Source organism: Gopherus evgoodei, chromosome 5 (assembly GCF_007399415.2).
Source record: "Gopherus evgoodei ecotype Sinaloan lineage chromosome 5, rGopEvg1_v1.p, whole genome shotgun sequence".
NCBI classification, from domain to species: domain Eukaryota; kingdom Metazoa; phylum Chordata; order Testudines; family Testudinidae; genus Gopherus; species Gopherus evgoodei.
In genome coordinates, this window is record NC_044326.1 from 45,507,382 (window position 1) to 45,522,718 (window position 15,337).

Sequence of the window (15,337 nt, forward strand, 5' to 3'; positions counted from 1 at the left end):
GTAAATAAGGTTTTCAAAATGTTTAAGAAGCTTCATTTAAAATTAAATTAAACTGCAGAGCCCCAGACTGATGGCCAGGCCACTGAAAATCAGTTTGTGTGCCGCCTTCAGCACATGTGCCATAGATTGCCTACCCCTGTTCTAAATACAAGTTCACTGGCACTTGACACATAGGTAATGGAGGAAAATGCAGAGTGCAAGTCCAGGAGGAGTTATTTTGGGGTGGGGATGTCAAATATAGAAGTATTTTAGCTATACATAATGAATTACACACAAAGTGGGATTTTACCAGGCATATTGCCAAGAAAGGGAAAGAATGAAATGTCGTCTGAAATATTTGACAGCTAGTTATTCCCCTCCCCCCATTTACATTCATTCCTATGGGGAAATTGAATTCGGTTAACATCATTTTGCTTAAAGTCGCATTTTTCAGGAACATAACTACAACGTTAAGTGAGGAGTTACTGTATTGTTACCTAACCTAAATACTATTTTTAATGTTAAGTGCAAACATTTACAAAGTTTATAATTTAACAGACTTTTCATGCCATTTAGCTATATGATTCTTACCCCTTCCTAAATTCAAGTTGATATCTTCACCAATTAAAAATGTTCTTTAAAAATTTTGTTTTTTAAAAAATGCGTGGTAAAATAATAGATTTATCTTGAGGTTGACTGAGAATACATTGGGTTATTAATATACCCACTAAGAGAATTGTCATTTGCAATAATTTTGGTAGATATGTCAAGTGTAACAGTTGCATGTTTTATTCAAAAGAATCTATTGACAAAGATAACCCTTTAAAAATAAAAACCAACAACACCCACCCACGCAGGTCACTTGTGTGACTTACTGAAGGAAGCATGCTTCATAAACAATATGTTAGCAAAAAAAAATGGATTTTAGACCAATGATTGAAGTATTAAAGATTTCCCTTTGCTTGTCTTTAAGTGTGCGCTGTTTGTACGTGTGTGCATGTGTGGGTTTTTTTTTAAACACCTCCAGTGTCTTTCCTGTCCTTCAATATATTCCTTGTTGTGTTTCTCTATACACGTTTTGTCTGGATGTGTTTTCAGATAGGCCTGGCCAAGTACTCTGAGGGAGCAAATAAGATGGAAGAGAGAGAGAAAAAGTCTGTTTCTCTTCTCAGTAGATTGATTCATTTTGTCGTCTTTGGCATGGAGGGTTGGTTTTTGGTTATTTTATCATCTTCCTCCTGTGAACAGATTCAAAAAGGGAAACTTATCACTATCAGTTTTTAATGGACTGGTAGTTGCTGTAATAAAAAAGGAGGAAAGGCTAGCAAGATTCTCTAAATTAAAGGGAAGATCTACCCAGCTGTGTTGAAAGAGCTGGACTTTAGAAAATACCTTTTTTTTGCTTGTTTTTTTAGTGTGCAATTTCTTTCTATGTAGCTTTCTGGAATAAACAGAAAAGTTCCAGCTGATTTGACTCCTCTTAAGACTCCCACATCCCCTTTCCCCCAATTTTTTTTGTCATTAACGCTTTTAACTAGCCCTGACTATAATAAAAAAAAGTTTCTATGCCTATCTTTTTTTAACTTGTACCTCTACAATTCTCCTTTTAGTGACTATTTCAATTTATTTAATCCTATTTCTCCTGTGTTGTATAGACTAGAAACAAGTATTCATTTAATCAGTCTGTGTAATCTTTTTCTTCCTACCCAGAGTTAAATTTAGCTTCCCAGTTTATTTACTTTTTTGCATATTATGCTTTTGTATTGAAGTGTGTGCAGATTCAGTTTGGTCTTGTCCCCAGTGAGCAACATTTGTTGTAAAGGTCGGAGGAAAGTATGTTAGCAAATTATTTGGTAAAGTTTCTGTTTACTATCTCTGAAATTCAGGGTTTGATATAAATAATATTTCTTGAATTATACATTGTAAAAAGTTATTTAAATTGAATTAAAATTAGGCTTTATTCCTTACCATGATCATTTTCTTTGATTTATTTTCTTTATCTTATTTAACAGTTGAAAATGCTATGGATTGTCTGCTAGAACTTTCCACAGCTGCTAAGGGAGTAATATCTTCAAAAGTCTCAGGTTTTGATTCAATAGCATCATCTCTATCTCTTGTTAACCAGCAAAGCTCTGTTGCAAATGAAATAGTGGGTGAAAGTTGTGCAAAAGAAGATATTGTGAACTATAAAGAAGAATCAGAAAAGATCCCATCACCTGATATTCAGCTGACTGAAGAGCTAGATTCCTTGATACAAACTGCTTTTGAGAAATACAGTCTGAGAGACAAATTGTATGATTCCACAAATGACAAAATCACAGGAAAGCAGCCTGTGACATTGGACCAGAGTAATTCTAATGGCATTAATGAATTTCCTGAGAGTGAAAAATCCTGTTTAGGGTTTAATGTCTTGCTTTCTCTGCAGCAAGCAGAGACAGAGAATGAGAAGTTAGAAAACAACTCCTCTGTGTTAATCTCAGAGGGTCACAAATCTTCTCAGCCGGCTGTAAGTAAATCTAGCATTCAAACAAAGAATAGTTCATCAGCTGACATGGACATTTTTGCACAAGTATCAGTAAGATCTAGTCTGCCAGAAATTAATACTGACAATGCTCCAGAAGTCATTAAACCAACAAACTCGGAAGTGGCTTGTAGAAATCTTAATCAATCACAGAATATTGTTTTAGACCATGGAAGTTTGAATGCTTCTGGTCATTTCTTCCAGGGACTTGGAGAAGCTGGTACAACAGCTAGCGGAAATTCCAGCTCAAAATGCCTTGAACCACAGGAAGGTGTAATGGCTGTGTGTAGTAGCCAAAAAAGCATTTCTCTCCCTGAAGTGTTTGAATCTCCTGAAGGATCCAGTTTCAAATCGCCACAACTTGCAGATGTTCAGCAGGGATGGAATTTACATATTTTTCCACCACCACAGCACCCTCCACAGCGTCCTTGGAATCCAATGGCTCCTGTGTTTTATCCATCAGGTGGAAATCACAGCTTTGTAATTCCAGTAGCTATCAGTCCGGGACAATGGAGGCCTGTTTCAGACTACAGGACGCATGGCAAAGGAATGCCTTTTCCTCCTCCAGTGGTTTCACATGTCTGGGATAGCAACGCATCTCCGAAGGTATGGGGAAATCAAGATGGAATCCAAAAATTGAACCTCTCTCAAGTACACCAACCACCTGTTTGTCCGGTAATGAGAAAAAAGACACATCTTGTAGGTCAAGTTCTTGTTCTTCTCAGAGGGGTTCCAGGATCAGGAAAATCTTTTTTGGCAAGGTAGAATGTTTGTTTATATTATGTGTTTATAAGAGAAATCACTTAACACAGTGGTCCCCAAACTGAGATGTGTGGAGGAATGTTTGGTGGAAGCTTGGTGGGGCCTAGCCCAGCCCTCACAGGGGATGGGGAGGGAGCGCCACTCAGGTCCACTCTGGCCCCAGCCTGCAGGTCCGGCCTTGGTCATCAGCTGTAGCTCCCAACTACTGACCTGCTCTCAGTTGCAGTCCCTGGCTTGCAGCCTCGACGGGGCCCTGCACCCTAGCTGGGGCCCTGCTCCCCAGCTGAGGCCACAGCTGCAGCACCGGTACCGCTCCCGACCATGGCCCCCAGCTTTGACTGTGGCCTGGCCCGATCTCCTGACCATAGCTCCCAAAGTGTCATGGACAAAAAAGTTTGGGGACTACTGACTTAACAGTTTTATTGTAGGATTTATTAACAAGAGAAAGCAACAACAAAAAATAGTTTTCTGGTGTTTGCAAATGGCCTAATTTAAGCCCCAATTCATCATCATGTCCAAGCTGTACTGAGACATAGTGGACATCGATAATTGCAGGGAGCTGAGCCAGTTGCATCTTCCTGATCCTTGGCCAGCTGTTGCTGGTGGAGGTTAGAGCAATTGGGGGCCTACTCTTAATATCTGTCACTGGTACAAGCTCCATAATGGAGCTTATGCCAGCAGAAGATCTGGTAAATAGAGCTCAGCTCCACCATGCCCCTCCTGTCCCTGGGCCAGTTGTGACATGCCCCCACCTCCACATGGCGTCAGGGATGGGTTTAGCTGAGAATATGTCAGGTCTGACAGGTTTACAACTGCTGACATTCCTCCTGGCAGAATTCTGCGTAATCTCTGGCCTGTTTTAAATTCACTTTAAACCAAATAAGTAGTGCATAGTGAACTGGAGAATCCAGCCCTTTGTTTTCTGGGCAACTCCCAGAAAGCTTTTTGATAGTTAGACTTTTAATATACATCTAGTAATCAATTTCAGACTTCTGTAGAAATGTCATACTGCCAGTTATGCAAATAAAACTTTGTTGGGACTATTGATGCAGAAGCATATCATTATTTTTCTATTATTATTAGGTATTTTTTAAAATTATATTTTTTCCCCTTGCATTTTTTCTGTCAAGTTAGTCTTTAATTTCTTTTCTCTTACCCTATAGTATGAATTCTTAGATATGTTTTTACTCCAAACTATTATCAATTTTTTTCAATTACTTTAACTGTCCCCTTCCATTAAAAATATTTGAGGGTCCTGTCATCCCCAGCACAATATTCTCCTGCACAGAATACTTGGGATATGAGTTATATGCTCATTCTTCCAGCAGGGCATGGGTTCCGCCACTCCACTGCTGCCTAGAAGAAATAGGGGCATTCTGCTTCCAAAATCTGTGAATTCCCAGGGTTTGCAGAGGTATAAGACCATCAGCGTGGAAGCTTTGTCCTTCTCTACCCCCTCCTATTCTTCCCTCCAAAACCTCCCCTCTGCTCCTCAGCAGAAGGATCTGGAGGAACCACATACCTAGGGCATTTCCCAGCAGCTGCTTTCATAGGGACTAAATGCCTATAACCTCCCCATTAGAGGGTGACAGTTATATTGTCACCTACCCTCTCCCTGGGGCTGAACCTTCCCTCAGATGCATTTGCTCCCTGTGTCCCTGGGAATGAATCAAGATGTGTGTTCAGGAGTCAGTAAACCTCTCATTGAGATGCATCTGCTACTGGTTTGGAGGGTGTCTGCCAGGTTAGTGGGTGTCCACCAGTGGATAAACCATGTATAGCACTCTGCGCATGGCACAAGAAGAAATTTTGAAAGCGCCTAAAGCACTCTCCCTTTTTCACAGAAAGTGCTACAGGATCTTTGATATCCATTAAGAGAACAGAAGACTTCAGTTTGAAAGATCTTGTTCAAAAAATCTGCACACAGTACACTACATGAAACTTAATTTTTCTGCAGTGGAAGAAAGTAGGGTTGAGGCAGCCTTGATAGGAATGAAAACTGCTTTTTAAAACTTGAGGCTTAGATCACTTAGAGCTCTGTTGTATGCCTTATGTAAACCCTAAAGGAGTTAATATTTGGTTCACAGATATTGTTGATAAAAAGGGACAGAAATTGGAAAAATGTATTGTTTTATCTTTGTGATATTTCACAGGACTTTGCTTGAGGATAACCCAAGTGGAATCATTCTTAGTACTGATGATTACTTTTACAAAAACGGACAATATCAATATGATGCAAATTGCTTAGGAGAAGCACATGAGTGGAACAGGAAACAAGGTAAGAACTATATAGGGGATTAGCTCAGCTGCTTTGCAGATTGCTGAAAGCTCTTATAAAAGCAGGCTTTCCTTTAATTGCACCATGGGATGAGCTTTAATCACCTTTTAGAGGTATAAATTTTAAATAATATTGACAAAAATAGGATCCTAGACTCCAGAATGGCCTATCTAATGTGCTGTTTGCTAACAAATGTCAAATTCAGCCTTGAAGGATTATTTTCGCCTGGAATTATATCAGGGTATATATGTTGCATTAGTTCTACTTATCAAGTGGTAATCTGTGCTAGCTCTCAGGAGGATTCCTTCCAAGATTAAGATCAATAATAATTATTTGCACTCAGATGCTATCCATGACATTGGATGTGATACACATATGGCACCTATCCAGATCTTTTCCCTGCCTTTGAACTAATGTTCCTTACAGAGCGCTACATTATTGACAAAAGTTAGGAAACAACCAAAAATAGAGGAAACCAGTAAATGGCGATTTTTGCCAATAAAAGATTTTTTTCTGTTTCTCCTCCTGAAACTCTTCACTAAGCAATTATTTTCAAGCTTTTATATGCTAAATTTTACATATGGTGACATTTTTGCAGGTATGTTCTAAACCTATTCAAAAAATGGGTTTATAGGAAAAGTACACACTTATCAGCAACTCTGGTTGTGCAGGCTACTTTAATACTGCCTTTTGTTATTTTTTTAAAGCAACTGATAAACATTTTATTATTGTGTGTAAAAAAACTACACTTTTTTATTTTTCATATTTTATACAGTTTACAGAGTGGACTTATCTTAAGACTGTTATAAAGCCAAGAATTTTCTATGCAACAAAGAAGTCCACTTGAAGGTGATCATGTAGTTTTTAGTATAATTTACTGAGTAGTCATATTGGTGTGTTATACATCTGCATTTCCATTCCTTTATTATCATACATATATAATTTCAATGTGTAATACAATGTAATTGTAGTTTTTATGTTTGGAAGGTGGTGAATTTAAATAAAAAAATGTGCTTGGGTGGCAGAGAGATCAGACTCCAAAAATAGTTATTTTGTCAACTGGTTAAACATGGTGTATTTTAAAAAAATTAAAATTAACATTAGATGTCGATTTTTATTATCAAGAAATTAACCATACCTTGTTCTTTTATACTTGTTTGTCTTTCAGCCAAAGAAGCATTTGAAAAGAGAATCTCTCCTATAATAATAGACAACACAAACATACAGGCATGGGAGATGAAGCCTTACGTTGCTTTGGTTAGTATAATTTGAGCAAAAATGTGAAAAGAGATTGGTAACTAACCTGAGTCTATTTTAAAGTGTGGTTACAGGGCTCAGTCCAGCTTCTGTTTGCATTCAACAAGAGTTGGATCAAACTCACAATAAAAAAAAGTGTAAAAACGGTACCATATAATTAAATATTCTGCTTTGTGTAGGCCTGAGTGTTTTATCTGCTTATTTTACTGTGGATTTTTCCTGAGCTGCGTAATTATGCTGACCTAATTTGCTAGTGTAGACCAGGCCTTAGGAATGGCAGAAATTCACAGTACTCTTCTGGTCCTTCTATATTTGGAGCCCAATTCTGAATACTTAGGTCAATAATTTCAAACTGGTATGCATTTTTAGGCTTTTAACAAAAAGTGGTCTTTTTTTTTTTTTTTTTTTAATGGTGCTATGCATGGGAACATGCTGTGATGGGTTGGGTCACAGAGACTCCCTCAAGACAGTAGATGTGTTGGGATACCACTGAGAACAACCCCCGCCTGCCAGAACAGGCTTCCCTCCACTCCTGTCTTGCTGAGTTAGACACTTCAATCAGCTTCTTAGTTAGTAGGGACTTTCCCAGCTCCAGTATTCAGTCTTTCTGGGAGCCTAAACTCTGAATAATCCGTTTTACTCTGTATAAAGCTTATACAGGGTAAACTCATAAATTGTCTGCCCTCTATAACACTGATAGAGAGAGATGCACAACTGTTTGCTCCCCCAGGTATTAATTACTTACTCTGGGTTAATTAATAAGCAAAAGTGATTTTATTAAGTGTATGAGTATAAAAAGTAGGATTTAAGTGGTTCCAAGTTATAACAGACAGACCAAAGTAAATCACCATGTAAAATAAAATAAAACAAAACATGCAAGTCTAAGCCTAATACAGTAGGAAACTGAATATAGGTAAATCTCACCCTCAGATATGTTCCAGTGAGCTTCTCACAGATTAGACTCCTTCCTAGTCTGGGCCCAATCCTTTTCAGACCAACATTGTCACTTATGGCCTGGGTCCAGCCATCACTCACACCCCCGTAGTTATAATCCTTTGTTCCAGTTTCTTTCAGGCAGTTTCTTTCAGGCATCTCTTTGGGATGGAGAGGCCATCTCTTGAGCCAGCTGAAGACCAAATGCAGAGGCTTCCAGGGCCTTTTATATTCTCTCTTGTGGGCAGAAACCCCTTTGTTTTTCTGTGCAAAATCACAGCAACAAGATGGAGTTTTTAGCCACCTGGGCAAGTCACATGTCCATGAATGTCCAATGCCATTGTTTACATGTTAGTTTGAACTTTCCCAGGAAAGCTCAGATGTGGATTTGCGTCTCCCAAAGTCAATTGTCAGTTAAGTGTTTCTTGACTGGGCACTTACTCAGAATAGTCCTTTCTTGAGAAGCTGACCAAATGCTTCACTGATGCTACTTAGAATCAAACACATTGAGATAGAAGTACATAGTCTATATGCACAACTTCAAATACAAAAATGATACACACATACAGACAGCATAATCATAACCAGCAAATTACAACCTTTCTATAGACACCTTACTTGACCTCCTTTGTACAAGATTTGATGCAACTATAGGACCTTTGTTGCAACAATGATCTATACAGTCAGTTTATGTCAGTAACGTCACACGCACATTTTATTACTTAGATTTTATCAAGTTTTTAAAGTAACTTAACTTAGTGAACTATTTTACAGGATCCAGTACTAGAGCTGATCAGGAATTTTCCAACCGAACATTTTCTGGGGAGGTTTCTCAGATCCAGGGTAGATATTCTGATTAAAACTTTCTTATTTTCCATTGTTCCATTCATCACAATGTTTGTAAGATACTTTATATTTAAAAGGTACTTTCAAATCCTTATATTAAGAAAGCTCGCTTATGCTTGTTAAAAAGAATACCAAGGAAATTGTCTCTTTGTTTGGAACTCCCACTTGTGATATGGCATTGAAGCCTAGTTTTAAAAGTCATCCATGTCAGTATTGCGGACAAACCAAACCAGACCCTCAAATTAGAACTAATTGTCAACTTTGTTGGCAGCCTCAGCCAAGAGACTGAGAGTTGAATTGGGATGAGGATTGATCTACTTTCTTATTCCTAGAGGTTTTCATCCTAGTCTGGGTTTAGGCACATCAGTGGGAAAGTGTTAGAACCTTCTGCTGCCATTTTCTGTATTATAACTGGTTTTGTTGATAGAGGACTTAACCAAGTCTTAACTTAACTGTCAGGTTGGTACTTTTCAGCACAGTAAATTAACTTAAAGAATAAAAAATAGTTCTTCTCGGGATTTCTCTATACATAAATGCCCTTGTAGATATAAAAGCACTTCTTTGCTCAAATGAGATGAACACAGGATTGAAGTGGTTAGTAAAAAATATTCTACCTTTGCTGCATAGAATTATAGAAATGTAGAGATGGAAGGGACCTCGAGAGGTCATCAAGTCCAGCCCTCAGCATACGTGATGGACAGGTGAAAGGTGGGACTTGTTTTAGATTCTTTTTATGAATGGGGTCTAATTTTATACCTGGTCATAGCTACAATGTTAATTTGTGGAAGGTTTTAAAAAGATACTTTTGAGTGCCATTGGTTCATGGCTATCTTCTTGGTAGTGTTGCATACTGCATGAAAGTACAAGGAAAAGACTTCAAGTTCTGTTTCCAGGAAAGTGCTTTGATATATCTCCAGGACAATAGGAATGGTCGTGAAGATAGGAATGGGTGACAGTCACCTCCCAAGTGATTTCTCTTGGCTAGATTTAAAGCAGATTTGCTTTTGCCTAGAGAAAATACCACATAGTATACTAGAAAGAGAGAGAGCTCCATGCTTGCAGCTAACTGAAATAACAAAAAGTTGAAAAAAAGGAAAGAAATGTTTCTTAAAATAGTAAGATTTTTCAGAATGTTGCTTGGACAAAACTAAATTAGCTCTGTCATGTAGACACTGTGGTTGAGATGTGAGATACATTTCATTAATTTTAAGGGAAGATACTGTATCTAAGTAACCTAGACTGCTTTGAAAAATTCCCATCTGTGTAACCATAAATGAAGCCTGGTACATGGTTAGTGTATTTTTGGAATGTTTAGCTTGTTTTGTAAGATGGGAACCTGATATGTGTCTGTTTTGTACATTGTGTGCTCTTTCATGGAAATATGACATCGCTGATGTATTTTGTATTCTATTTGTATTTTTATTCAGTCTCAGCAGTACAAATACAAAGTAATGTTCCGAGAGCCTGATACTTGGTGGAAGTTTAAACCAAAAGAGCTTGAAAGGTAAAAATACTGTAGAAGACATTGAAGTAAGCTGCTTCACCTTTCATTTATCCTCTTTAAAATAACTAACTTTTTTTTTTTTTTACCTTGACAATGGCCATTGAGGCTCCAAAACATCAGTAAGCCCCTTGTTAACAATTGAACAAACACCTGACTAACTTTTTATTTTAACTGTTCTGCTTACAACTTTATGATGTCTGTGTAGAGCCTGAGAAATTCCTTTCATCATTTTGTTTTGTTTTTATATCCAGTTTCAAAAGAAATTAGCTAGCAGCCAGAAAGGCACCTTTGTCATTTATATGACATTTTAAATCTTCAGAAAGCTGTGCAAATGTATATTCATCCCTAAAATATCCTTTGGAAATCCAGGCACAATGATAGATCCAATAGGACCTCTGAGTTTGTCCTTGCATTGAGGTGATCTATTCCACTGTTAGCCTTCCTGATTTCAAATGTCCCTCCTACCTTATGCACTAGAGTAGCAGTCATGTCCTGATGTGAGCAGAACAAGCTCCTGGGGACAAGCTCTGCTGAACCACCAGTGGAAGCTTGGTTATACCTTTTCCTAGGCATTACCATCTGGGTTGAACCCATAGCTGATGCAGCTCTCAGATGGTGGGTGCTTATTGGGATCCTTCTAGAGCAGCTGTGAGTTACTTTCCTTCCATGGAGTGGTGGGTACCATCATTTCTTGCTGCTAGGGCTTACTTTGGGTTTTCTCTTCTCCCCTCAACACCAGTTCCCCTCTGCTTGCCACTCTGGCCAGGATTTACATATTCTAGATCAGGCCGCTGCCAAGCAAATTGCTTTCTGAGACCTAACAAAGTCAGTGCAAATCCTCCTTAGAGGGATAAGATATACTGACAAATGGCTAGAAGCAGGGAGATCAGAGTTGGCAAATATGTTTTCTTCCCACTCTGAGCCCTCGTCCAGACTAACCCGCGGCATCGGCGGGTTAAAATCGATTGCTCGGGATCGATATATCGCGTCTAGTCTGGACGCGGTGTATCGATCCCCGAGCGCGCTTACATCGATTCCGGAACTCCATCAATCCGAACGGAGTTCCGGAATCGACACGGAGAGCCGCGGACATCGATGGAGCGCCGTCCAGACTGGTGAGTACCTCGATTTTAGAAATTCGACTTCAGCTACGTTATTCTCGTAGCTGAAGTTGCGTATCTAAAATCGATTTTAATTCCTAGTCTGGACGTGGCCTGAGAAGTTCTCAACTGAGTATAGCCTACAGGAGGACGACTCCTGTAGGCAGAATCTCATTTATGCAGTTTGGCTCCCTGCCTCATAACAGAAGGTGAAACAGCAAGCATCTGGTTTACAACATCCCAGAAAGCCATTTAAGAAAAACATATTTTAGCCTAATTCTTAGGTTTAATATTAAGCAAAACTAGAAATATAACAGCATAAAGAGAAATCATTCCATCTTTCAGTCTGTTTTGTTTGATTATTTAAAATCTGGAATGTTACTTTTTTCATGTTTTAATCTCTAGGCGAAACATTCATGGTGTATCTAAAGAAAAGATCCAAAGAATGTTGGAGCGTTATGAACGTTGCCTTACTGTTAACTCAGTCTTGAATTCTACTGTCCCAAACAAATCAGAAAATGCTGATTGGAATGAAGTTCCTTGTCAGGGGGAAGGCTATGGGTAAGACTTACTTTCTCTATATTCCTAAATAAAAAACTTTGTTACACAATTCCAATTTTAACTTTTGAAAAAAAAGCCAAAACAGTGGAGGCTGGCTAACTCCTCCTAATCCAGAACTGTTCAAACTCCCCCTTCACTCCCCCCAAAAAAATTAACAAAAATTCAGCATTTTTTATTTACACAAGGTTAAGAATTTTAGAAGTGAAAAGTTAAGGGAATAAGCCATTTCTCCATTTCTGGGCTTCTACACTATTAGTCCACTAGATTATAGCTGTCCACCAACCTTAACTTTTTCCTCTTGTTTTCTTCTGTCCTGGAAATATGCTACTGGGTGTACAGTATAGATTTTTATATACTAACTATTAAATGTGTAATAAAGTTTTTAAAAGGAGTATAGTTCTCTCTATATATGTAAATACCCTAGGTCTTCATTTTGTACTTATAGAATGGGGTGTTTGGAGGTTTAGATTATTTTTATGACTAGGATTGGAGTGATTGATTTATTTGGTATTATGGAATATATTTATTATATAGAGGCTTATGTGAGTATATGTAGACTGAGAGTACATTTCCAACCATATTTTGTAAGCAGCTAACGTCTGTGATCTTCTGTAGTGGATAATGTAGAATGTGTTTATAGTATCTTGGAAATGGATCCCTTAAATAGAATAATAGAACTGTAGTGTTGAAAGGGTCTTTGACAGATCATCTACTCCAGCTCCCTATGCTGAGGTAGGACAAAGTAAACATAGACCATCCCTGACAAGTGTTAGTCCAACTTCTTAAAAACCTCCAATGATGGGAAATCCACAACCTCCCTTGGAAACCTATTCCAGATCTTAACTACCCTTCTAGTTAGAACATTTTCCCTAATATTTAACTTGAATCTGCCTTGCTGCAGATTAAGTCTATTACTTCCTGTCCTACCTTCAGTGGACATAGAGAACAATTGATCATTGTTCTCTTTGTAACAGACCGTAACACATTGGAAGACTGTTATCTGGTCACCCTCAGTAATCTTTTGTCAAGACTAAACATGCCCAGTTTTTTTAACCTTTCCTCATAGGTCAAGTTTTCTAAACTTTTTATCATTTTTGTTGTTGTCTTCTAGACTCTCTCTAATTTGTCCACATCTTTCCTTAAAGCGTGGTGCCTATAACTGAACACAGTACTCAGCTGAGGCCTCATGAGTTCCTAATAGAGCAGGACAGTTACCCCCTGTGTCTTACATACAATGCCCCTGTTAATAAACCCCAAAATGATATTAGCCTTTTTTGAAACTTCTTTACATCTCTGATTCATATTCAGTTTCTGTCCTCTATAACCCCCAGATCCTTTTCAGCAGTACTACTATCTAGGCAGTTATTCCCCAATTTATAGTTTTGCAGTTGATTTTTCCTCCTTAAATGTACTACTTTGTACTTACCTTTATTGAATTTCATCGTGTTGAATTCAGAACAATTCTTAATTTGTCAAGGTCATTGTGAATCGTAGTTCTGTCCTCCAAAGTACTTGCATCCCCTCCCAGCTTAGTATCATCAGCTAATTTTATAAGCATTATTCTCCATTCTGTCATCCAAATCATTTAATGAAAATGTGGAATAGTACTGGACTCAGATTTGACCTCTGCAGGATCCCACTACATCTGTCCTCCCATTTTAACAACAAACCATTGGTATCTACTCTTTGAGTACAGGATTTCACCCAATTATGCACCCACCTTATAGTAATTCCATATAGACTGCATTTCTCTAGTTTGCTTATGATCAGGGATCCCAGAAATCAGTTTGTGATGGAAAAATGCAGAATTTGCATTTTTATACAGAATCTTTTTTTTTTTTTCACAAAATGTAAAAACTAAAAACATATACTATAGAACTCTGTTTATCCGAGCCTCCATTATCTGTCCCTCCGTAGTAACCAAACCAGTATTGACAGCCCAAGCCCCAGGCCATGAGAGCCCTGTCTATCAGCCCTGCCTCTCTCCGGATTATCTGAATTTTTGATTATCCAGTCTAGCCCCAGTCCCAATTTGAATGGCTAAATGGGGTTCCACTGTATATTAATAAAATACTGTGTTCAACTGATACCTATGTACAGTATATTGTGAAGAGGGAAACTAAAGTTCAGCATTTCATTTTAATCACAGAAAAACTTGGATTTTTATGTTTTCTTTTATCAGGGAATTTTGTTGTATTTATCACAGAAAACAAAGATCCCTGCTTATGAGAATGTCATGAGGGACTGTGTCAAAAGCCTTACTAAAATAAGAGACATCATGTCTACTACTTCCTCCTATTCAGTAGGCCAGTAACCCTGTCAAGGAAGGAAATTAGGTAGTGTTTGGCATGATTTGTTTTTGACAAATCCATACTGGCATTTTCTTATAACCCTATTATCCTCTGGGTGCTTATCAAATTGATTGTTGAATAATTTGTTTCAGTATCTTTCCGGGTGTTGAAGTTAGGCTGACTGGTCTATAATTAAGGCTACAAGTCTGTCACAGAAGCAGGGCCGGCTCCAGGCACCAGCTAAGCAAGCAGGTGCTTGGGGCGGCCACTCCGGAGAGGGGCCGCACGTCCAGGTATTTGGTGGTAATTCGGCAGAGGATCCTTTGCTCCTGCTCGGATCGAAGGACCTCCCGCCAAATTGCTGTAGATCGCGATTGTGGCTTTTTTTTTTTTTTTTTTTTTTTTGGCTGCTTGGGGCGGCCCTGCACAGAAGTCATGGATTCCGTGAGTTTCTGGGACCTCCATGACTTCTACAGCAGCCGATGTGGCTGAGCCTGCTGCACCAGCCACTGCTGGGACAGTCTCGGGCCGCTGCGCACCCCCTGCCCCGCAGAAGTAGCAGTGGGGGTTCTGGGCCCCACAGCACTGGCAGGGGTCCCAGACCACGTGCCTCCATCTGGCCACCCCTCCCCAGCATCAGTGGGGTCCCAGCTGCCTGCTGCTGCCCGGCTCCCTCTCCCTAGCACCTGCAGGGGTCCCAGGCCGCCTGTTACTGCATGATTTCCCTGCCCCTCCAGTACCCGCGGGGGTCTTGGGCTGCATGCCGCTGCTGCCTTCCCCCGCTCCTTCCCCCAGCACCCAAGATTTAGTCAGGGATATATAATACAAGTCGTGGACAGGTCACTGGCCATGAATTTTTTACTGCTTGTGACCTATATATGACTTTTACTAAAAATACCTGTGACTAAAACGTGACCTTATCTATAATTCCTTGGGTCTTGTTTGTTCCCCTTTTTAAAGATAGGTACAGTACTATGTTCGCCCTTCTCCGGTCGCCTGCGACCTCACATGTCCTCCAAGAGTTCTTGAAGATAACTGTTCAGAGATCGCTTCAGCTAGTTCCTTAAGATCCTTAAATGCTCAATATAAGTTTCATCAGGCATTGCCAACCTGAATACATTTAGCCTGTTCTTTCCCTGTTTTGACTTGCATTCCTTCCACTTCGTTAACATTAATTGTATTGAGTGATAATAAACGGGATTTCATTTTAATCTAGTTATTTATTATTTTGACATTTTGCATAAATTTTTGTATGCATTAGGGGGTACTGTTAAAGTCGAGTGGGCTGTGAAAATTAAATGGAAT

The 15,337-nt window shown here is 39.0% G+C and overlaps 1 protein-coding gene across 6 annotated transcripts in view; it reads left to right on the plus strand.

The window, feature by feature from the left end:
• N4BP2 (NEDD4 binding protein 2) overlaps window positions 1-15,337 on the plus strand; it is a 63,939-nt gene that overhangs the window by 21,548 nt on the left and 27,054 nt on the right. For all 6 annotated transcript variants that reach the window (XM_030565528.1, XM_030565529.1, XM_030565530.1 and 3 more), the window contains exons 5-9: window positions 1,992-3,261; window positions 5,416-5,540; window positions 6,709-6,797; window positions 10,004-10,080; window positions 11,586-11,741. In XM_030565528.1, the coding sequence (XP_030421388.1) occupies window positions 1,992-3,261; window positions 5,416-5,540; window positions 6,709-6,797; window positions 10,004-10,080; window positions 11,586-11,741 (1,717 nt within the window). The remainder of the gene's footprint in view (window positions 1-1,991; window positions 3,262-5,415; window positions 5,541-6,708; window positions 6,798-10,003; window positions 10,081-11,585; window positions 11,742-15,337) is intronic.